This window comes from Andrena cerasifolii, chromosome 16, assembly GCF_050908995.1.
Source record: "Andrena cerasifolii isolate SP2316 chromosome 16, iyAndCera1_principal, whole genome shotgun sequence".
NCBI classification, from domain to species: Eukaryota; Metazoa; Arthropoda; class Insecta; order Hymenoptera; family Andrenidae; genus Andrena; species Andrena cerasifolii.
The window spans coordinates 8460745-8484012 of record NC_135133.1 but is presented as its reverse complement, the minus strand read 5'-3'; the positions used below and the strand labels follow the sequence as shown (position 1 = coordinate 8484012).

The following is a 23268-nucleotide window of genomic DNA, read 5'->3' as shown; positions in this document are numbered from 1 at the left end:
GCCATTCTTCCTTGAATATTCAGCGTGCAAAAAGGAAAACACGCGCCGGCGAACGTAGCGTTCTCTGCAGAAGCGTAGAAAAATGCGAGGATGCGCGTAAAACGTGGGCACGGGGCAGGGAAATAAAACGGAGAGGAAGAAAAGAAACGAAGACGCAGAGAACTGGCCGGGAAGAGGAGGAATCGGTTGATCTCGCGGTTCCCCGCGAGATCGTGGCTTTCCCACTCGCCGCCTCGGTTCGTACCTGCGTACCGGTGCCGGCCGAGCGCGGCCGAGCGGGCCCGAGCGGCGAGCCGACCGCGTACGAGCTGCTCCCCGCCACAGTCCGAAATCGGCTAGCGTGACGTTACGACGTGCGGCGAGAGTCGTTTGACTGGTAACAGACCCAGATGCCTGGCCAGTAACGTTTTCAGTTCGATCGGTCGCGTCGATTTAAAATCCGTCGGGTTTACACACGCGCGGGTCCTCCGAGTGGCAGTGTCAGTGACGGGAAACGTAGCGAAGAGAGTCCATTTTGTGGGAACCAGAGGAACGATCCACCATCGAACAGAGACCATCGGCGTCCAGTGCAAGAAGAGGACCAACGGTCACGATGGCAGCCCACGAGCATCCAACCGCTGCTACCGTCGCCCTTCTCCTGCTGTTGCCGTTATTAGGTGAGTGGATTCCCGACAAAAATCATTAAAATTCATCGCGAAGCTCCGTGGACGGTCGCGTGAACGTTACCCGGCCTGCGCTTTCGCTGGCGGAGAGGCTGGGCACGCGATCGCTCAGCAGGTGGTTAACCAGCACGCGCGACGTCGCCGGGATTCCATCGAGAGACGTCCAGCGCGGCGTTCTCGGCGGAATTCCACGGGACGGAGAGTCGCGTGAATACGCGAGGCTAAGCGCGTTGCGTCGAGTCCCGGCCCCCCCCCCCTCCCCGCTCCCCCCCGCGGTACATGTTGGCCGTGCAGCGCGGCAATTCCCTGCGAATTCAAACGGTCGAAGCAGTGTCGCCAACTCGCGGTGCACCGACGCCTCGTTTCCGCGACGGTTCCAACCGTCACTCGCCCGTTGCGCTTCCCCACCGTGCTCGCAATTCGCGTTTCGCGTGTCCGTCGCTGAATTGCGCCCGGCACCTGCACCTGCGGTGCCTCACGAACGGCCACAGATGCGCTGCCCGTCGAATAGAACGGGGGAAGTTGATCGGCTCTCGGGCGTCAGCTAGCGGTGTCAAAACGCCGGAGACGCGATAACGTAAATGAAAGAGATAGTATCGATGAGTAATCTACCTGCGGCTGAGTCACCGCACTGCGCGCGGTGGAATGTGCGGTTTACGGGGAGCAAAAGTACGATTTAGTCTATTAATTAGAAATAGAGATTGCTGAGAATAATCTCTCGTGGATGTATGGAGGGTTTTGCGATTGAAACGAGAAGTTCTTTGGATGTAGGTTTCACAGGTTCTTTATTTCGTGGCCAGTTGGTTTGTAAAGTACGAAAAAATGGTACAAGGAAGTCGAGGGAGAGCGTTCTTTTGCGCGGCTTCATTCCAGCTTCATGGAACTAGGAAAATAGATCAGGACGTCTCAAGCACTGTTTTCGTAGATACTTCATTCTAGAGTCGTTGATTTCATAAGAAAATGATACACCTGCGCCAAGAAATGAAGATTCCTCTAATAGCGAAGAGAATGGTCAGTTCCACATATTTTGAATACTCCCCGATATAACCTTGCTGGCGAGTTTCATTGATTTTCTTCTTAGCCGGATTGCCAACAACACAACAGCGCTTGTGCGCCGCGAATACCAAGGTTGAACATTTCCCAGCGTCGGCTTAGCCTTCTTCTCGACCTGACCTTATTTGTTATCATTTTATCAGCACCATTGCCCAACTTGAACATATAATTCCAATCTGTAAACACAAAATCTTTATCTCCAGTTAACAATCACGCACACCATTCTAGTAAATCTCACGTTTCAACGTGCGGATTGAATTTCACACACATCAGCCCCACATTTCCCCCTTGAACGTTTCAAAACAGCATTTTCTCGCTCGAACCTACCTGCACCAACACAATTCTCCCTGCTCATCGAAACAATACGTCTTCCCAGCAGTAAACACTCCTTTTTTAGCACTGCTTTCGCGCGTTTCGCCGATCTCTCCCAAACCAGGATTCTCAAGTATCAATTAGCGGGGCCGTACGAGAGCCGTCGGCCGCGCAATGTTCCAGGTAATCTCCGCGGATCGTACCTGTCGAATATGAGAACGGGTCGAAGCGGTTAAACAGGGCCCTAAGCAAAGTCCCCGACACCTGAACAAACGATCCTCTTGCACCTGCACGGCAGGCGCCTCTGGTGCACCTTACGCGGAGTCGGCTTTCCGACCTAACAATAAACCTGGCCTCCAAGGGGCCCAGGCTTTGGGCCCCAGGGAAACGTTACCTGAAAGTCAGGCTCCGTTGCTTCGCCTTTGTACTCCAGGGGCGCTTTCCGTGAAATTGCACCGACCTCGTCCGAATACCCGTCCGAATGCCTCGTGCAAATTGCCGTCGGAAGGAAGCCCGAGCCCTCCTTATCTCTCTTTATCTCGCGTCTTCGTGCGCGCTCTCCCTTTCGATCGCCCATTTATGATCCAGCTCGGCGAGTCCTTGTCGAGAGCAATTCTTCTCGTCTCTTTTTCACGGTTCTTTCTAGCCGTCCCTTTTTCTCCCTCGGTTAGGCGCGCTCGGTCCGGTTTCGTCGAGTCCGCCGCGGAATCGCCGGGCTCGCGTCGCCTCTTTTCTTTTTCTCCCGTTGTCCTTTGGCTTCTACAAGCGTGGCTGCTCGCTCCTTGTAATTTATAAATGGCCGGTTCCGCGGAGGGGCCTGGAACGGGACCGTTTCACTTTCGAAACGGACCTACTGGGCACGGGTTCGAGAAAATGGGTGTCGCTGGGTTGGTGGCCCCTCTCGTTCGGGGATTTATTTGTCATTGTTCGGGGCACTGGGATATATATATATGCTCGTGGCGTAGGTGCTACGCCCGAGGTTCGCCGAGTGGACACAAAGAGGATCAGCTCGACGGGAGAAAGTGTCGCGACGATGACGGGCGTCTAGCCTGTGAATAGAGGGACCCGGGGTATCGCGTTCGTTGCCACGAGATTCTCGACGATTACCTTTGAGAGCTCTTCGAGAAAATGCGTCGCGAACGGTATCGGCTGGCCGTGGCGGCGGATCGTTAGATGACCGGAGGATAAACGGGGCTCCTATGGATGACCTTTTCCTCTCGATTCTGCTGCAGCCTCGCGTGCTGCATTCTCCACCGCGAGATTCGTCACACCGGTGCAACGAACGAACGCGTGGGTCATCGATCCCTTTTTTTTTTTCTTCCCGTTGCATTGTTACGCGGTGACCCGCTCCTATGGACCACCGCGTGCATTCCTGGGCCATTAGAGGTCCCTTCCCGTGCGTTAGCGTTAACGTGCTGGATAAATATGACGAAGGTTATCGCTGGGCCTTTTACAGGCTGGGCCGGGATCTTTAGGGATTTGTGGCACGCTTGGAAATGGAAGCGATGCGGTATGGTTCAACTCTGTTCCCTAAACTCGATTCAGGATCGATCCACCGAAAGCCCGGTACTCGCATTCCGAACTCGTTCGCTGCGTTTCGCTGGCAAACTGCGCGGACGATCGGTTAATAACGAACAATCGAAACTGAAAGTGGGAGAGAAAGTTTTGGCTGCGGAGTGCTCTGTATCGGTACATTGGATTGGTGGCCCTCGTAGTTGGGCGAATTTCGATATTCGCTTGAATTTTCATCCCCGTTTTGCAACTATCGAGGATCCTATTGTATTGGAATTCCGAACACCACTTCGTGGCCAATATCCACCAGCAGTGACCCCGAATTTTAAATAGCCGCGTGGTTAAAGCGATGATGAACAAACTGCGCTAGCGCACCGAATTCAGGCTTTAAATTTCTACATTCGCTTTCATGGCGCAGTGAAAATGCCGGGCGGAGGGGCGAGGAAATGAAACGGGCGGACGGTAGAATGCAGGTGGAACAGTTTTACTTGCGAGGAACCCTTGATTATGGTTATTGCGTGGCTCGGTGGAAAAATGTTCCGTGGAAACCGTGGAACTCGCGCTGGCGCCGCTAAATGAGCCGCGGCGGTTTCTTTCGCTCTTGTTTTTTCAACTAATATGCTCGACGTCGTCGTAAAAACAGCCACCTTTCCGGGACGGGGCGGCGGAGCGGCAGAGGGTAACAGTCAGGTGAAACAAACGAGGGAAAGAACGACGTGGCGCGTAACGAGTACGCTACTCGCGCACGCTTTGCACGCTCACCTCCGATAATTAGCGATTTTTCGGCGGGAAATGAAAAACAAACATAGAGCGGCTCCGGCAGCTCGTTTCAACAACGCTCTCCGATGAAATAACCGGGGAATTGTGAGAGGAAAGCCACCCTAAGTGAAACAGAAACCGTCGTTCGTCTCTCGTCTCGCTGAACGTGGCGCGAATTTTAGAGAAATTTCGTCGTTCTGTCGCATTTGCATATTTTGACGTTCTCGTGGGAAAATTCAGCTTCTTAAAATGCTTCTATGATTTGTGAACAAAAATATTGTTGGCACTAATACAGTGCTTCTCAATCTTTTTTTAGTCGCGATCCGCTTCTATAATATTCAAATAATTTGCGACCCCACCATATTAAGGCAAGGAAAATTTAACGAAGTAAAGAAAACACATTGAAAATAGGTATTTCAGAATATAATTCTAACTTAATAATATTTTCAAAAAGCCGTGGCGACTCTCCAAAAAACACTTTGTGACCCACTTGGGGGTTGCGACCCACCGATTAAGAATCACTGCACTATTGCGTTTGCACTTTGTAACAGTCTTGCGATATTGAAACCCGTCGAGTTGATACACTACGATAATATAATTCGGCGTCGCCCTTAAATTACGAAAGGCTTTTTGGGGGGTGGAAGGGGTCGCAAATTTCTTACGTTTTCTAATACGGGTAGAGGGTGGGACGTCCGGTAGCTTCTTATGTAATTTGTTTTGCTTAATTTTCAATAAATACAAACTCTATCTTTAATGTCCCAGAAAAGTAAGTTTAATTTAAATTCCTCGAAACCCCGGTAAATAAATTATATCAACTTTTTACAGAATTTTAATTGCAATGTAAAAAAAATATTACGTAAAGACGGGGTTGGAATATAAAATTATACGAATTCTTATATTGAAGGAGGGAGGGGGTAAGAACACGACAAAATTGCCCTTAAACAATTTAAGGATGGCCCCTATAGAATGGCATCTTTTTAAAATTGAAATGAATAGATGAAAATTAGGGAGTACACATGGAGTCATCAATCAAGATTCTAACTCTTTCTTCAGTGCAATGATTAGACACTGAACAGAAACACCCATTTATTTCTTTGTTGTTGCATGGTACAAAGTCCCCGTTTATTCCACGCGAAATCAGTGTTCGACTCGCCATTCTCCGCACATGTGGAGCTACCTTTAGGAACTTGGTGGTCCACGAACGAATGAGATACAGCTTGTTTCAGGATCGGGAAGTTGTGCACCCATTATCGCGCAGCTTGTTTGACTAACATTGCCCGAGGGTACGTTGACTGGTGTTTTCATTGAACGTACTCGATAATAGGGGCCATTGTGGCCAGTCCTACGATATTGTTCTTCACGCGAATTTGCGACAGCTTCGCGGAAATTGGGACACGTTGCGCTCCTTTCGTTTTCGGCATGTTCCACCAAGCGACGTGCATCAATTTTAACGGAACTTTGTAAGTTGATAGAGGAATCAAGTATATTTAACCGGTATTTAATTCCCTGAGCGGAGAATCAATAATTGGCGAGGTATTTACCTAATAACACAAATTTGATTTGTCGCTCCTCAAAAATTTGTCGCTCCTCAAAACTTGCCGCTCCTCAAAAATTTGCCGCTCCTCAAAATTTATCGCTCCTCAAAATTTGCCGCTCCTCAAAATTTATCGCTCCTCAAAATTTGCCGCTCCTCAAAATTTGCCGCTCCGCAAAATTTGTCGCTCCCTCAACTTTTTCGTTCCCCCAACTTTTTCATTGCTCCAAATTTACCGCTTCCCGAAATTTTCCCCAAAATGCTACTCCACTTTTTCACAACCGATTGAATATTTAGGCCTAGAGTTATTAATCATATTTGTAACTACTTAATTATCATTTTATTTATTTCGGTTTTATGTTTGTACAGTTATGTGCCATATTTGCGTGTTACTTGTACAATTATTTCTCCCATCTGCTTTTCATTGCCCAGTGTATATATTACTATTTCTGGTATTTACCAAAGGGCTTCGGTTTAATTAAATAAATAAATATGGATCCCATGTGTTCTCCTTGGTTAAAATTAGTCAAAATTATTTAAAATCGCCTTCTCTTATTCCTCTGATGGAAGTATGTATCACGCTGTTTCACACGACCGCTCGAAAGAGGAAATAATTTTTGCCAACCGTTCGTCGTCCTTCCTACAATAATAATTATCGCTAACACGGCACATGCAGCTGGGCACCCTGTTTTCGTATCCTTGATGATGCGTGCTCGACGCAACTTAATAAGATGATAGTGCAGACGCGAGTGTTTTTCGAGATGATAAACAAGGTAACGGCGTTACGTGTCTAGCAGGAAACTTTTCATTAAGAAACACGCTATCTCCTTGAGAATGTTTCCGCCTGGCCTAATATCATTCTCTCTGATAATTTGCCATTGCCTCGTTTCGACCTCTGCCATTGACAGTGCGCTTTTGTAGCTTGTCAATCTTAAATCCAACCCGATTGAATTCCCGTACACCTGTTACTTTACGATTCAGCGTCACTAGACTTCCATCGCAGAGGCATTTGCTAGAGAATTCCTTTGTCTTCTAATAAAGACACGAGCGATAATTTCCGTGTCATTAGCCGCCGAGTGCTTAACGAGTCGCCCGACTGACGGGAGGACACGTTTTTAATTACGATCTCTGATATCCATAATCGATATTTCGCCGGGGGTAAGAGCGCGCCCGTCCTCCGCGAGGAATGTTCAATTCGCGCGTCCCGAACATTAATCAAGCCTCGAGAATGCCAGGCAAAAACGGGGGCTAAGAGCAGCAAGTTGCTTCGGAATCGTTCAAGTAATGTTCACCTGTTGTTCGCGTGGAAGGAGGAATTAAACGGAACCGCTCTGTCGTCTATCTTATCGAGCCCGAGAGAGAAACGCATCGCGATACGATGCTCGAGATAATGATTGCTGATAAGTGATCAGTGGCCGGGCTATTGAGCCGCGCAAAGGAATTCTCTTTCATCTAGCATGCGAATTCTACAGGAACTTTGCTCGGCGAGTTAACGAGATTAGGTACACGAGTGTGTTCCCGCGGACGAATGGTCTTACATTAGTCCCACGATCGTAGGAGTTTATCTTGTTACGCGAAACTGCGTCCTCTTTCTTGCGCTCGCGATGAAGATTATTGGATCACGTTCCATCGTAATCTTCCTGCACGCTAGCTCGTGTAATTTTTCCCTCCAACGAAAGCGCAAGGTCGATGCCCACGAGCTGCCGAGGTTGAGTAACATGCGGGAACTGTTGACCTAGACAGTGCACGATGACGAGCAGGGATACTTTCCACCGCAGGGTACCACGTGGACAGGAATATTATTAACCCTCTGCATTTGCACTACCACTTATTCGCCCGCTCATTAAACAGATATCTTTCGCTAAACGGACACAGAATTTCGGAATGGGTCGAGTGATATATTATAGGGATTTCAAAGGCAATAATTCATGCGATATTCTACGTAGGTAGTACGAAATCTTATATTTGTGCAAGGTCCAACGATGTCAGTGTCTAACGTCGGTTCAAACTTTGGGCTGCCTGAGAGGCATACTTGAAGTTCCAAGGGTTAATATCGCTACATAATCGATAAACGTTCACCGTCGTTTATGGTATTAGGACACTCGCTGTATTTCCGCAAAATGTGACGTTTAATACAGATTGAATAGTTCTCACTGCTTCTATTTTCTGGTTTTAGCTTAAAATGCTAACTAAAGTAAAATGAGTTCTTGAATAGCAAAACTGTTCACAATTGAACAGGGATCGGCGGGCTTAAGCTACGCTGGATGGAGGGGGAAACACCTACAGTGACGCAGGAGCAGTTCATGCACACATTACCACCGCTTCTGTAAGTCCGCCGATCCCTGCAACAGTCCTTGTCGCAGTGGCGGATTTAAGGGAAAAGGCCCAGGTGGAAAACATTCTGGGACAACTCTGTATACATAACGGAATTACAATTAAATCTACGCGCGTGTGGTACGAAAATTGTGGGAAACAAAAAAAGAATATTGTTTAGATAAATCATAATTTTTTTTGGAAAATGGGGCCCTAGGGCCTTCTGGGAAAGGGCCGCCCAGGCGGCAACTGCTCACCGGCCGCCCGTTAAATCCTCCTTGTATAAAACACTGTAAACACTTTTTTTATGGGAAAATATTCCACGTGCCAATGATAACACTATAGTATAGAATTTGATTCATGACACTTCGTGGGTTTTACAAGGACTCTTTAATTGTTCCACGCATAGTGTACATAGGCATAGATGGTAAAGGAATATTGCAGGCTCAGCATAATAATAAATAATCCTAGTTTGAATAATGTAAAACACTCCAACTGTTCCTTCGAATTTCACGACCAAGATAAATTTTCCCCGTTGACTTTAAAGTCTTTAAACAAATCTTCACCTGCAGTCTTGATGTATTCCCCACGCAATTCGATCTGCGCAATTGAGGAGCGTCTTTGAAACGCCACTGTCCCCGTCTCAGTGTCAGCTGGCAACATTTTCGCTTTACGCGCGAGCAGACACGTTTGCGCGCATTGCCATTCAACCTCTCCAGTTCGGTTCGAGCTGTTAAGTTTCTAAACGAAAGCTGAATGCGCCGCGACTCTCTTTAAAGGACTTATTCACGGGCGAACGAGAAAGCATTGGACGCTGCGTGCTCGTCTTCCGGTACGCCAGGGTGCGTGAATGGAAAGTCGGCTAGCGTTTGCGTCCACGCGGAATCGGTGGCGCGCGTTTTCCTCTCCGGCGTGGCCACGGTCCCCCGGGTGTCAGACTTCTTAACGAGCCGAAGGATTCGGTGACGTCACTAGACTCTGCCCGTAGGATTAACTGGCTAAATGCTTGACGTGAATTAAGCTGACGCCCACCCACGGCTGCGCTGCAAGGGCAGGCTACTTACTAAAATAACAGCGGGCTGTTATTTAATCAGATGAATCTAGAGTATCGGGGATGCTGGTTCCTCCTACGACAGAGAATAATTGCTCCATTGTTTCCTCGTTGACTAGCTTTTTCGACCGAAGGAACCGTGGCTTGCAGCAGCTCAAGAACCACTTCGATCACTCTGCTTTGGTAGTAAATAAATTAATAATGCTACGTTTGTTAGCAAATGAAAATGTATAAAGCAGCCTCAATGAGACAGTTCTTTCGAATATAAGAAATGAAAATTATAATACAGTTGCTCGCGAAAGAATACGTCCACCCTATGAGTAACATATTTTACATATTAAATCGACTTCAAAGTAAGAATTGGTAATTCTAATTCAGATTGATATACTTTTTGTTTTGCTGTATTCAATCGAAAAATTACACGCCCACATTCAGTATTTAATTCTTGCGAAAGTAATTAAAGTAATCTTCTAATATTCCTGCGATTTTATTATAAGCCTTAATCCATTTGCATAGATTCAACTAATTTTCTGTGAAATGGGGATTTATCTTGTTTCATTTTTCTAGCAATATATCTTTGAGCATTTCTTTGGTAGACGGTACTAACTGAAAATATATTAATCGAGATTGATACTGAAGTAGGCAAATTTATTAGTAACCATTATTGGTTAATTCTGAATTTATCAAATAAACTTAAATAAATAAAATATGTTATACGTATAAGGTAGGCGGATACTTTGCGAGCAACTGTAAGCAGAAAACACTTCCATGAAGTTCCTCGTACCCACGTGATATTTTCATAGGAGAACAGTGTCTGTGCTCCATCAATTGCTAGCTAGCGATACATAAAATACCCTTACGTTAATGCCTTTTCCAGACGATCCACCGGGTTTTATACGTACTCGGGTATAATTAGTATTTGCCAGTGCCGATGCTTTATTGCCATCGTCATTTTTACGACCGGCAGACGTGATTAAGGTATCGCTGGATCGAGCGCATTTCGCATTGCCGTAAAACTGAACGAAGCGTCGCGCGAACGTCCTTCCCGCCGGAATATATGAAACTGCGAGCCACGGGGAGCTTTACGATCGGTACGCCCGCGAACCAGACGAATCGCGCGCGGTCCCTAAAAAGCCTGCGAGGCGTTGCACGATTCTTCTCCCTTCCCAGAGCATCCCGAGACATCTCGACGTCGAGTGAGGAGGGAATATACCCCTGCCTGGAAAAATCGTTATCGTAGAAATAGGCTTTAATTAAAATATTCCGACCAGATGACGTCTTCCTTGCGTCTTGCTTCGCGCTCGCTCCAACGCGATGCTCCGCGAGGGTCGTCGAACCTTACTTCTGAAAAGACGCCTGCGTGTCTGTAGTATTTACAGACTTCTAAACTAATATCGTCAGCGACAGTATTCTTGATTCCCCGCAGACGCGAATATCACAAATTCGTTGAATAATGTCAGCGTGTCCTGGCTACCCGAGAAGCCTCTGGCGCATATTTTCTTTGGAGAATCAGGATGATTAGTTTAATCGAGCCGGGGAGTTTAATTATCCAGGATCGAGTAAAGGGAATTGTTCCAAAGTTTCGCGTTGAAACTTCCTGTGCTGCTTTTGCGCTGATCATTAATGACAAACAAGGTTTCGGTGCCCGAAGGAGGCTCGGATTCGCGGGAGTCGTTGCTTAAGAAAATCGTTCTTCCTTTTGTCGTTAAAATTCCTTTTCTGTCGCAGTATATAGTAGCCTAATATGACACCCCAGCTCATCTCCGTTACAGGACTTTTTCTAAAAAAAAAGAAAGAAAAAATAAGTTTCAGGAAACAACATACTGGGCCTCATATTAGGAACCCTTTTTTTATCTGCGTATTTGAATGGCTTTCGTTTTTATTTTCTTATGGAGAAACCGAATCTTTGTTGTAGCACTTCAGGTTGCTAAAAGACGCATATCCTATTTTTAATACGTATCGAATCTTAATAACAGTGTTCTTAGTCAGTTGTTATCATATCTTTAACAAATGGGTCTCATACTCGAACAAGCTCTCCTTCAAATTCCACTTGAAATTCGATTCCTCTTCAGATCCCGCATAAGCTCTCACCACCTCTCAAACGCTAAATATCCAAGTCACTCGTCCGCCACAATTCGTGAAAGTTTCCCAGACTTCTTCCCATCAATCCGTTCCCGGTATCCCTAGGCGCGTCGAGCGCGCTCCCCAGAAATTCGAATTCACCAATTACGTCCGTGGACGTGGCCCCCGTGGCGGTTCGCCGTCCGCGGCCTGCGCCACCGCTGTAAAATTAATTATCCCTTTAATTGTGCGGGAGACCGCGTGTGTGATTCGGGGCCGGTTAATTTGAATACTCGTCAAAGTGACGGGAGCCGGTCGCGGGACGGACGGATGACGCATGGGCGGGACCGAAAAAAAGCGCAAAGAAGACGGGAACCAGAAAGGAGGGGTAGAGCAGGTCTGCTGGACAGAGGGAAGGAGGCATAGGCAGGGCAGGATAGATAAAAAGGAAAGGAGACTGTTCCGCGGGTTTTGTGAAAACCTGTTTTGGGTTTCTGCCAGCAACCTGCCGCGTGCACCTGTACCGCGGACAAAGAGATTTTGAGGGGGACCCTTGTTCGGCTTTCCAACGACCACCCCCGGGCCTTTTCCTTTGGAATAGACGCGTCTCCGAACCGCTCCTACACCGGGTGTCTCGTAAACGCGGCGAAGTTCGTTAGCTGCCCGTCCTAGCCTCTGAAGAGATAGATCCGCGCCTCTCCCCTTGGTCCGCGACGCTCGAAATACGGCCACGATAGACCATCCTCTGGGGCCCCCAATATTTCCATAACGACCTGCGAGATCACTGAGCACTGTGTACAGTTAGGGAGACCGGGGCTAAAAGTTCCGGGGGTAAGTTGTTCCGACGGCTCTATCTTTGAAATAAAAAGAGCGTTGTACTTTAAATTATTTTTTCCGTGTGAGTTGTTCACGCCAGTCTGTCGCCCACTTTAATAGCATCTGCGACAGCGAATTGTGTGGTTGTAAGCAAGGACCTATTAATCGCGTACCAGATAAGTAAAAATTTTTCTATCATTACTTTTTGGTCTATTTCAATTATTTAACGTCGATATTATAGATTGAATCGTTCTTATGGATCAAATGACATTTAAGAACATGGTGTAATAGTGTTTATCGTTTGAATACATGTATAAGCAGAATAGTCTTTGAAATTGCTACATGTGTCGGTAGGGGCTAGTTGTTACCGTGACTTGGGGCACGTTGGTACCGTAAAAACTTGCCCCGCCGCAAATAGGTCTGTGAAGATAGCACCCCCAAATTCGATTTTTTAAAAAAACTCAACGGCATTCGTTTGTTCATCGTATGCGCATGGTTGCCCATAAAAAATTTTCGTTTGCCCACCATTCAAAAAAAAGTTATGAACAAAATAATAAATTTGTCTTCATCACCCATCATGAATGCATTTCAATTTTTTAAAAGAAGGATACGAATGTACCCGACCTGGCCACGTTTGCCCACTCTCAGATTTCGTATGCTCACCCTCCAGAATCGAATTAAAAAATAAAAACCTCGAAAAAAAGGGTACAGGTGAAGCGATCGCGTTAAAGTTCGATTTTTCTGGAAAATATTATCAAAATCGTTCTTTCAACGATGCAGTCCGTTAGTTTAGATGTAGAAGAGATTTGCCCATACATTAATTTCGTATGCCCACCCTCCAGAATCGAATTATGAATAAAGATAGTCAAGAAGTGCGGTACCCGTTGGGACGACCAAGTATAAGTTCGATTTTTAATTAATTAAACGATGAAATCGTTTGTTTAACAATGCATATCGTTTGTCCAGATGTAGAAGAGATTTGCCCATGCATTAATTTCGTATGCCCACCCTCCAGAATCGAATTATTAATAAAGATAGCCAAAAAGTGCGGTACCCGTTGAAGCGATCGCGTTAAAGTTCGATTTTTCTGGAAAATATTATCAAAATCGTTCTTTCAACGATGCAGTCCGTTAATTTAGATATAGAAGAGATTTGCCCATGCATTAATTTCATATGTCCACCCTCCAGAATCGAATTATTAATAAAGATAGCCAAAAAGTGCGGTACCCGTTGAAGCGATCGCGTTAAAGTTCGATTATTCTCGAAAATATTATGAAAATCGTTCTTTCAACGGTGCAGTTCGTTAGTTTAGATGTAGAAGAGATTTGCCCATCCATTAATTTCGTATGTCCACCCTCCAGAATCGAATTATTAATAAAGATAGCCAAGAAGTGCGTCGTTGGAAAGAATTCGAGAGTATCGCAGACATCTGTTTACGTTTCGGCAGTGGCACTCGGCGCTGCTACCCTTTAGGGTATCAACGCTGCGTGTCGTCATCGAACGTGCCGAAACGTAAACAGATGTCTGCGATACCCTCGAATTCCTTCCAACGACGCACGAAAGTCAGTCGGTCTACAGAGTTCGGACGCAACTCTTGCAAGACCGTGCATTCATTTACGGTTTGTGAAGTAACTGTGAGATTATATTATTTTCCGTTGTGCGATATCATTGCGGTAATTAGTGAAAAATGACTAGAAAACCACTCTGGTGATATTCTGCACATGCTGCAGATGTGTGAAAAGTGTGAAGTGTTCGATGAGCGATACAAATTTAAGTGTCGTTCCAATAAAGTGAGAAAGAAGTGTGTGCAACATTTTTTGGATAACATGTCACCAAACACCTTCAACCTTTACGGTAAGTACAATTGATTTTGATAATTCATTCGGGAAAAAAACGAACGGAAAGGTATTCGGTTCAACGGGTACCGCACTTCTTGGCTATCTTTATTAATAATTCGATTCTGGAGGGTGGGCATACGAAATTAATGCATGGGCAAATCTCTTCTACATCTAAACTAACGGACTGCACCGTTGAAATAAAGATTTTGATAATATTTTCGAGAATAATCGAACTTTAACGCGATCGCTTCATCTATACCCATGTTTTCGCGGTTTTTATTTTTTATTTAAATTCTGGAGGGTGGGCAAATGAAATCTGAGAGTGGGCAAGCGTGGCCAGATCGGGTATATTCGTATCCTTCTTTTAAAAAATTGAAATGAATTCATCGTGAGTGATGAAGACAAATTTATTATTTTGTTCATAACTTTTTTTGGAGGGTGGGCAAAAAAAAATTTTTTATGGGCAAACGTGGGCAAACGATGGACAAACGAATGCCGTTGAGTTTTTCCAAAAATTTGAATTTGGGGGTGCTATCGTCACAGACCTACCGCAAATGTATAAATTGTTTCCGCTGTGCTTTAAGATGCGAACATAAGAATGAAAGGCGGAAAGGGACACGACTTCGATCGAAGTTATGCGTAAAGATAAATAAAAACTGTCGCTTTTGGTTTTCTTTTAAAGATAATACATTTTTGTTGGTCCGAACCTTCATAACTAACCATTATTAATAAAATTCTGCTTTATTTCATTAGAAAATGAAAGATTTCATTAAAAGGCAACTCTTATATCATAGTAACAACTTACCCCAATGCGATAACAACTTGCCCCATATAGGGGTAAGAAGTTCCGCTTCGATCAGCCACAAATAAATTACTTTTTATGGAAAACCTATTACAATATATTAAACACAAGCTTAAAACCAGAAGATATAATAAATTTAACAAGAAATTAGTCAATAGCGAAGAGAATAACTACATTATTTTCCAGTCATTTTTTATATTTCATCGAAATCGGAACTTTTAGCCGCGGCCTCCCCTACCTTGCGGAAATCGGGATTTACCGCTGCGGGAGTCATTTTTCTTGGCGACGTCTCTGTAGTCTCGACGCGTGGATGTCTGGGCATTGGCAGGTCAGTCTTGCCTGGTTTGGTCAGCGGAATTCTTGCGTCTGTTATTGGGTGAGATGGAGGCGATAAGGATTGCAGAGGTTTCCTTGGAGGATCTGTTGGGCAAGTGGAGTGGAAAGTTACCTTTTTCCTACAATTATAATTCTTCTGGGGGTTTCTACTATAACGCGACGTCACTGCGCCAGCAAGTATCGAGTTCGTGGATTTGGGAGAAATTGAAGTCGATTTATTCAGAGAAATAATAGAGGCCGGGGAGATTTATTCGATGAAATGGAGTAGAAAGGTTCCTTTTCTTGACTCCAAATGTATTCAGGGTCCGTGGATACGCTATTCACGTCACGCACCGTTCCTATAATTCACTTTAAAGCCAGAAATATCAAATCAGTCGTGTGTTACCTTTGGTATTCCTTTTGTGCGTCATGTGGCTTCGGTTTTCTTTGAAATTTCGGCTTTACTACATATCGTATGCCTGGCGCATCCATATTGTTTTCATTAATATTCCATCGCGTTGAGGGACAAAGTGGCTTGGTCTATAGATCGATTTGCATAATGAAAGTTTACTCGCTCTGCCTCTAAATTCTCATTTCGATTATAATAGCGTGGATGCCTGTAGCTCCATGGAGCAGGTGGAACTTTGCTGTGAAATAGTTTGCACAAGGGCAGTCCATCAGCAATCAGCCACTGTGCAAAGATTCTTTCGAATAAATGGAGCGTTGATAAACAGGAGTTCTACAGTAATCCTACTCTGATCAATCTAACCGTAACGCTGGTGAAACGAAGGAATCGATTTCCCGATAGACGTGACTTACACCTGGGACTCTCGGGTATTATAAGGAACGCTAATCAAGAAATTTATAGCCTCTCAAATTGGAGAGGAGTTTATGTATATTAAATCTGGTTTCTCAGTGAAAATTTAAACAAGCACAGTAATTTCATTAGACTATAATATCGAATATAGGTATATGCACAATGCACATCTATATATATATATATATATATAGTAGTTACTCATTTATTACATTAAAATTTATAGCTGAAGACCGAATAGGACAAATTTAGGTCGATAACATCCACAAGAACTAACCAAGCCCGTCAAAGTGACGGGATTCGGATATTTTTCATTAAATGTATTAACAGTATGCTGGTATAAATATAGGAATTTATAATGACTTTTAATAAGATGGAACAACGGTTGTATCTCTCTACTTCTTTCCTGTCAAATGATTTAATTATTAAATTATCTGTCTGCTGTATACCTGAATAGATACAGTGGGGGACCAAAGTACGCGGACACACTTTAAAATTGTATAACTTCTTTAAAATTGGTCCAAACGACTTGAGTTTTTTTTAGAAGCTAGAAGGATAAGTTTGCTAAGTGGCGTGTTTCGTTGTTTTGGAACAAATTGCAATTGGTCGGTGTAGCAAAAAAAAAAAAAGAAAATAGTAAAGGTAGTTTTTTCAACTTATTTTTCAACTTTGCTGTGAAACTCAAAGTCGTTTGGGCCAATTTTAAACAAGTTATATGATTTTACAGGGTGTCCACATACCATGCAATTACCTTCTAAACAAATGATTGAATATATTAAATGCTGTTTTTCGTTTGTAATTTTTATAAAAAAATAGACGTAAAAACATATTATTTTTCAAATACCCTTCAAATTGACGAGTATGGTAGCACTAGGTACATATCCAACGCTGGTAGTTCTAGTGTTAAACCACAATCTTCCTTGAAAAGGTAAAAACTACAGGTGAAATAATTCCTAGATCACCAAGCTACCCAAATTTCTCAACGTTCATCATTAGCCCGGAAATCTTCTGCACAGTGTTAGCCTGTCGCTCCATCTTTCACTCCATACATTATTCCTAAGTAACTAGACAAGAATCTATCCCTTCCAAAGAGACTAGATAACCCTGCGCCCCCAAAGTAAGCCATCAAACCTTGAATACTGCACGCGTAACATCTCGCAGCTTGCAGCTCCTCGGAGCTCAACTCCCAGGTGTTACCTCATCGCAGCAGCCGATCTAATTATCACAGGCCGCGTGGTACGCGCCGCGAAAGCTACCGCACCACTCGAGCTGAAACTAGAATAAGACCTCGACATTTCACCATCGTTCCTCCGAACCTCGCCCCCATCAATTCATCCCCGTCCCGGCCCGCAGACCTGTCGCCCGCAGCTTCCCCGGCGGATCGTTCCCGACGAAGGCCACGGGGCCGATAATGTCGAACGGTTAAGGGACGTCTATATTTGCCTCGAGGCCTGTCCCCGTCGATCCACCTTGCTGGCTTGGGCCGGGGGTTCTCGTCGTTAAAGTGGCAGGTCAGCCGTGACACCCTTGCTCCGTTCTCCGCACTTCCGTTGCCTTCGTTTTCGCGTGAACTGGATTAGAACGAACTTGGCCTGGCCCGCGGACGCCGCCGACCAGCCGTGGGAATCGGACTAACGGGCGAGGAAAAGGAGATCCGAGGGGCCAAGGATCGCTCGTCGCGATAACAACGCCGCCCGCCTCCGTGCTTCCTCCTTCGGTCAGGAACGCGTGTCAGGCTCCGAGTCCAGGGCCTCGTTAAAACTGCCAGTCGCACCGTGAAATCCGCGGGAACTTCACGCGTCCAGCTAGCCCACTCGATGCCCGGAATCGCGGATTAGGCGCGGCTGGGTCTGTCCAGGCCGATCGTGTCTCGTTCAGGAGTCTCGGGTTTTATATTTAAATCGAAGCACGGCCACTTGTTCCCCGGCTGCTCCCGGAGTGGTCGTCTGGATCTTAAGGTCTATTTAAATTCTAAGTAGTAGCCGCGAGAGAGGCTGATCCTCGTTGCTGCCGAGGTACCATCCCAGAGGCAGGAGATAACAGGGACTTTTAAATCGGGATCGTTTATTAACGGGGAACCGTGGTAATAAACGACGCGCCCAGGTTCTTATCCGATGAATACGTGGAAATAGAGTTTTCCCTCTGTCGGGCGGCAGAAGAATCGCTGAATTTCGCCCTCTGCTATTCTGTTATTCTTTCTGCGCTGGCCTCTGAGCGCAGCGGAGCCGCGGCCGGCCTCGGGGCCGTTTATTGGACGAGGCCGGCCTGGGTGCATTTAGCCGGGGATAATTAAAGTACAGCGTGGTCGAGACACGGACGAGCTGGTAAATGTCACCGGTCGGGTATTGTTGTTCAGGGACAAGTGGCCGCCTAGGCGATCGTAATCGCCGTGACGTGGTCTTCATTCATGCAGAATTCAACCATCGATACCTGGCCGTTGCGGTGGCTCTCGTGGACCAGTCACGCGCGACGCGATCCATGGAATTTCCGCTGGCTACTCGCTCCGCCGCGGTATAAATTCCGCGGAAGAACGGACCAGTTTTTCCTGGTTCCTTTTTTAGTTTCCTCTCCATTCTCCTTCCCCCGCGATAGCGAATAGTATTTGCCGTGGTCGCTGCGTCGATAGTGGGACCTGCATTTCATTTCCTTCCCCTTCTTTACGGTAGTTCCACTCTGAAACGTGACGATGCGAGAAGGGTACAGTTGCGAGCACGAGTCGATCGGAGAGTGTTTCAAGTCACTGATTTGTTTGGTGAAGTAGGGTGGCTCTTCGTACGCCTCGATACTTTCGAAAGGTATTCTGGATGCTCTCTTTCGATAGAATAGGGCGCCAGCACCCTAATTGTCCAGGAGTAGCTTGACAATCGTTTTTCAAGTCGATCGGTTTCTTTGCTTGGAGTCTCGTTAAACCAACCAACCGCACTGTGGAAGAACGAAGGTTACGGAGGAGTGTTTCGAGGTGGAATTGAGGGTGTTCCGGTAACAGAGGCTCCACTGCACCTCACGCTTGTCATTCACTTTAAATTTCCCTCGATTTAGTCAAACAAATTCTCTCTTCGGTCAACGAAAATCCACGATCTCCTCGTCTCAGTCACAACGACCCAATCTACGCCGCCCTTAAATTTCGCATGGCTAAAAAAAGCACACGGTCCCGCGTTCGGTTGGCCAGGAAATAAAGAGCGGAGCGATTATACCGCGTTGTAAAACCACGGAAACGTGGACAAACGATGGCGAGCCGGGCGATCCTTTTTTATGCCGGGACACGTAGTATTTCCTTTCATTCTTTCCCTTTTTTTCGCCCACCACCCCGAACGCTATCGGGCGCATCGGGCTGCAGCGGAGGATTCGTGACGTCCAATAAATATTTATCCTTCGCCCCGGGGCTATTACTGGCAAATATTTGGTTGCATTTACGGCGCCAACGGCGACAAATAATACCGTGGAAAGGGGCACCCTCGCTATATGAACCTATGTACCTATAAACGGACCCGGCCGGGCGAATAATTTATTACTGGTGCCGGCCAGCGAGATTTGCATAAAACAGGGGTTTTCGCGCGCGAATCGATCGAAAATTGCGACGTTCGCTCTCTCGCACGTGGCGAACGTCAACCCCCTAGGTACAAGCTCGCGTACATGCCACCCCTGTCCTCTCCACGCGTCTGGGGGTTGTTACGACTGAATTTCATTTGCCAACGGATATCTTTATGAAACGCCTGCAGTCGCTGGATCCCGTGGCGCTTCGGAAACAACTCGTTTCGATTGTTTCGGCAAACTTTCTGTACATAGGTGAACGTGGTGCTCTCTTTTTATTTTACGCTTACTTCTCTATGGGGAACTACAGTGGAAGCTCACTTTTCAAATTTCGTTTGAATAAAGGGATTAGTATCGGACCAGGGGTCGAATGAAACTGTTAAGTTTTATGAATAAAAGTTATTTAACGAACTTTTAAATCATTTCTTTTCTATTTTGTGTTTACTTTGTACATTAACACTGTAACTCTGTTGTAAGAGTTCAGTTTTAATAGTTATTTTATGTTCGATTCGTAAAACTTCTGGAAGATCGTATAGTTTTGAACAGATATTTCAGGGTAAAATATGAAAGTTACAAATATATTTTTAATTAGAGTTATTTTAGGAATTGCAAGCAAGATAAATGTAGAAGAGAAAGCTCATTGTGATTTTTATATAACTATTTTCATCGGACGGCTTAAAGTTTCAGCTTCAGATTTATCTACCACACATTTTCAGGAAATCTGCTTGTCACGACTTTAACTTTTTCAGAGCAGAATAAATGTTCCTGTTTTACTGAAACCTTTTCTACTTTTAAGAAAATAAAAGTTTCTTATTTACACAAAAGTGTATGGAACAAAATTGTTCATCAAACCCACTGCATTTTATAACAGTTTGCTAATATTGTTCGGTTTTAAGGAATTAGCGGGCGTTGTATAAGAAAGAACTATGAAGTCGACTTAAAACAAAATGTTTCATATCACTAGTGCAGGTTGGCGAATGTGCTATTAATCTATTACCGACTTTGATTCGTTTAAATTAGTCTCTACCAAGTTTTTATTATTTTCCATCGTAAAACAATTTTCATACGACATTTTTAACAGAAGATGTCCCTCTTATAAAAGTTTTTGTGTCAACTACAGGCCTCGCCCGCTAATTCCTTAAAACCGAAGCTGAAAATCTGAGCACTGAATTGATTTGTGGCCGATAAAGGAATGTCAAGTATAAAAAGTGACAGAGGAATCAGTGTTCGAACGGAGAACGAGAGTACAATTGGAATTAGCAAAGTTGATTTCACAATCTTTGCGTGAGAATGTTTTTAATGTTTTTCGTGAATTAAAGGTACAATTGGAATTAGCAAAGATTGGAATTAGCAAAGATGATTTCACAATCTTTGCGTGAGAACTTTTTTCGTGAATTAAAGGGATAGATTACAAAATTATCACAGCATTTATCGGAGGTGAACGACCTCGTTGCAAAGACTTCTCAAATTGCCCGTACTTGTTGCACGTTACACACCCCAGTGCGAGAATCAAGTGACGAATCCGACTCCGCCTTGTTTAACAAAAGAACCGACTTACGTACGCCCGGATGCGCGAGCTTAATCATCGGTGCGCGCAAGTTGCTCCGTCGGCGGTGGATTTTCGATAATTGCGAAACTCGTTGGAGCGCCCGTGTCGGCGTTAATTTATTAATCGCATCGACGGGCCGCGGCCAATCGCGCCGCGCTCCGCCCGCGATACGTATGAATACAAGTTGCGGTTTCATCTGCCCTGATATTAAACGAAATTACCGGGCCGAGTGGGAGCGAGGGGGGGAGCCATGCGCCACCCTAAAATGAGATTCGAATTCCATTTCGCTGTTTCGACCGATCGGTAATCGAATTTTTTCCGCGCACAATCCCCGGGGTTTTAATGAAATTACTCGTAGCATTTTATTATCGAGAAACTGCCGCGGCATATGAAGGTGGGGCAGGGTGCAACGGTAAATAAGGATCGCTTAAATATTTCTACACCGCTCCGGGCCACCTTTCCATAAAATCCACTTGCATGCCTTTGAATTTATTGGCCCGTGATCTTTATGGTGAAACGATATGCTTGGACGCTATTGTCGTGGCAGGACGGCTGCAAAATCTATCGGCACCGAGAGAACTCCCATAAATCTCACGCTACCTTGGCCCATCCAATTTTAAAACGAATATTCCGCGCGTATGCCCATCCTAAAAATAACATTAATCACACCAGAACTGGAAATCCCTGGGGAAATCGCTTGGACAGGGAAAGGATTAAAACCTACCCCCATATCTTGCCATCCGTCGCAGTAGTATCGGTCGATTTACCTTCGCCAGTCGTATCGTTGCCAGCTCGTGTTTCACGTGTCGTTAGCCGTGCCCCGGTTTCGACGGGACGCGCGACGGCTTGTTCCATTAGGGACGGTCGTCCGGGTTCCGTGAGCAACGGTTAATCGAGCTGGCCAGGGGACATAGTCAAGAGGCACAGGGGTGGGCGAGCAAAGATCGAGAAAGATGTCTGGCCAATTGGAGTGCGTGTAATGTAAAACGGTGGTGCGCGGTCGGGGCGAGGTTTGAACGAGATGCTTGAAAACTGCTCGCGATACCAGCGTCTTCTCTCGAGCTCCATTCTCGAGTCTATCGGCGAAAGCCGCCCCCGCCCCTTTCATTTATTTTCCTTTTGGTACAGTGCGTCTGTTCTCCTCGAGAGTGGTGGCTGGAGAACGCACTCTCACGCACACACACAGACTTCCTCCATCCCGTTTCGATGAAAGGAGACGAAAAATGCGTTCGTTAAATGTTCATCCCGGATTTCTACGCGGTTTAGCCCTCCCACGCTCTCTTCTCCCCTCCGCGCCCCCGTCGTGCACGCTTAATTTTACCGCGGTATTTTTCGAGGCTTATCGCATTAATTGCATCACTGCACCGCGAGAGGGGATTAAATTTCGCTTAATGAACAATACGGCGAATCCGCGCACGCGAGACTCCCGAATAAATAAAACGGATTATTCCTGGCGGCATCGGGAAAAATCGGTTGCAGGGAGTGGTTTAGCGGGCGACATTGGAATTGACCGTTGAGTTAATGATGCGCGGGTGGAGTGGGTGTAAGCGACGGGTGAATTTTTCGTTTGCCTTTATTGTGGAGGAACTGGATTCACAGAGATTTCGATGGCTTTCGTGGTTGACGGGGTTACTTTGTTGGTCTTCGGTGAGTGAAGTTTGTGTAAAGAGTTTTTAATCGTAAAGGGCACATGTATATTTAACTTTAGAACAGAGATTCCCAACTTGTAGGTCGCCAAGTGTTTTCTGGGGTGTCATGTTTTTTTTTAATATTGTTAAGTTAGAATTATATTCTGAAATGCATACATATTTTCAATGTGTTTTCTTTGCATTATTAAATGTAACTTACCTTATATGGGGAGGGTCGCAGGTTATTTGAATGTTATATTAGGAGAGCGTGACTCAAAAAACGTTGGAAAACACTGCTTTAGAACACTGGAAAATTTGTTGTTTGAGAAAAGACCAGAAAATTGTAGCGTTCTCTACAAACGTATCAAATTTCGATTTTCTTACTGCAAAGGAAACCTGCATGCTGTAGTTCTGTCTCTAAAGATACCTAAAGACAAATACAATAGAATTTTTCGAAAAGAAATATTCAAATTTCAATTTGCAAGCCACCCTCGACTTCGATGTTACAGTATTTTTCCGAGGTTAATAATTGATGCAGCATTTCACGATAATTTATATCCAAAACACGTGTCTGAAGCAGAAAAATCAATAGGGAAAAATATAAACTGTCCAAAGTAAAATTTGCCAAGAGTTCACCGAGCGAGCGCAGCCCACCACTTCCCGCATTTTCGTCTTCACTGAGCAATTTCCGTCCCATCACGAATTCCGCTGACAA

General features: G+C 45.3%; 1 protein-coding gene across 1 annotated transcript in view; it reads left to right on the top strand.

Annotated features, from left to right (window-relative positions):
* Positions 1–268: 268 nt before the first annotated feature.
* Positions 269–23268, top strand: part of Fas2 (neural cell adhesion molecule fasciclin 2) — a 122969-nt gene continuing 99969 nt past the window's right edge. Inside the window, exon 1 of the mRNA XM_076829096.1 lies at positions 269–656. Within this exon, the coding sequence (XP_076685211.1) occupies positions 593–656 (64 nt within the window). The 5' untranslated portion in view covers positions 269–592. The remainder of the gene's footprint in view (positions 657–23268) is intronic.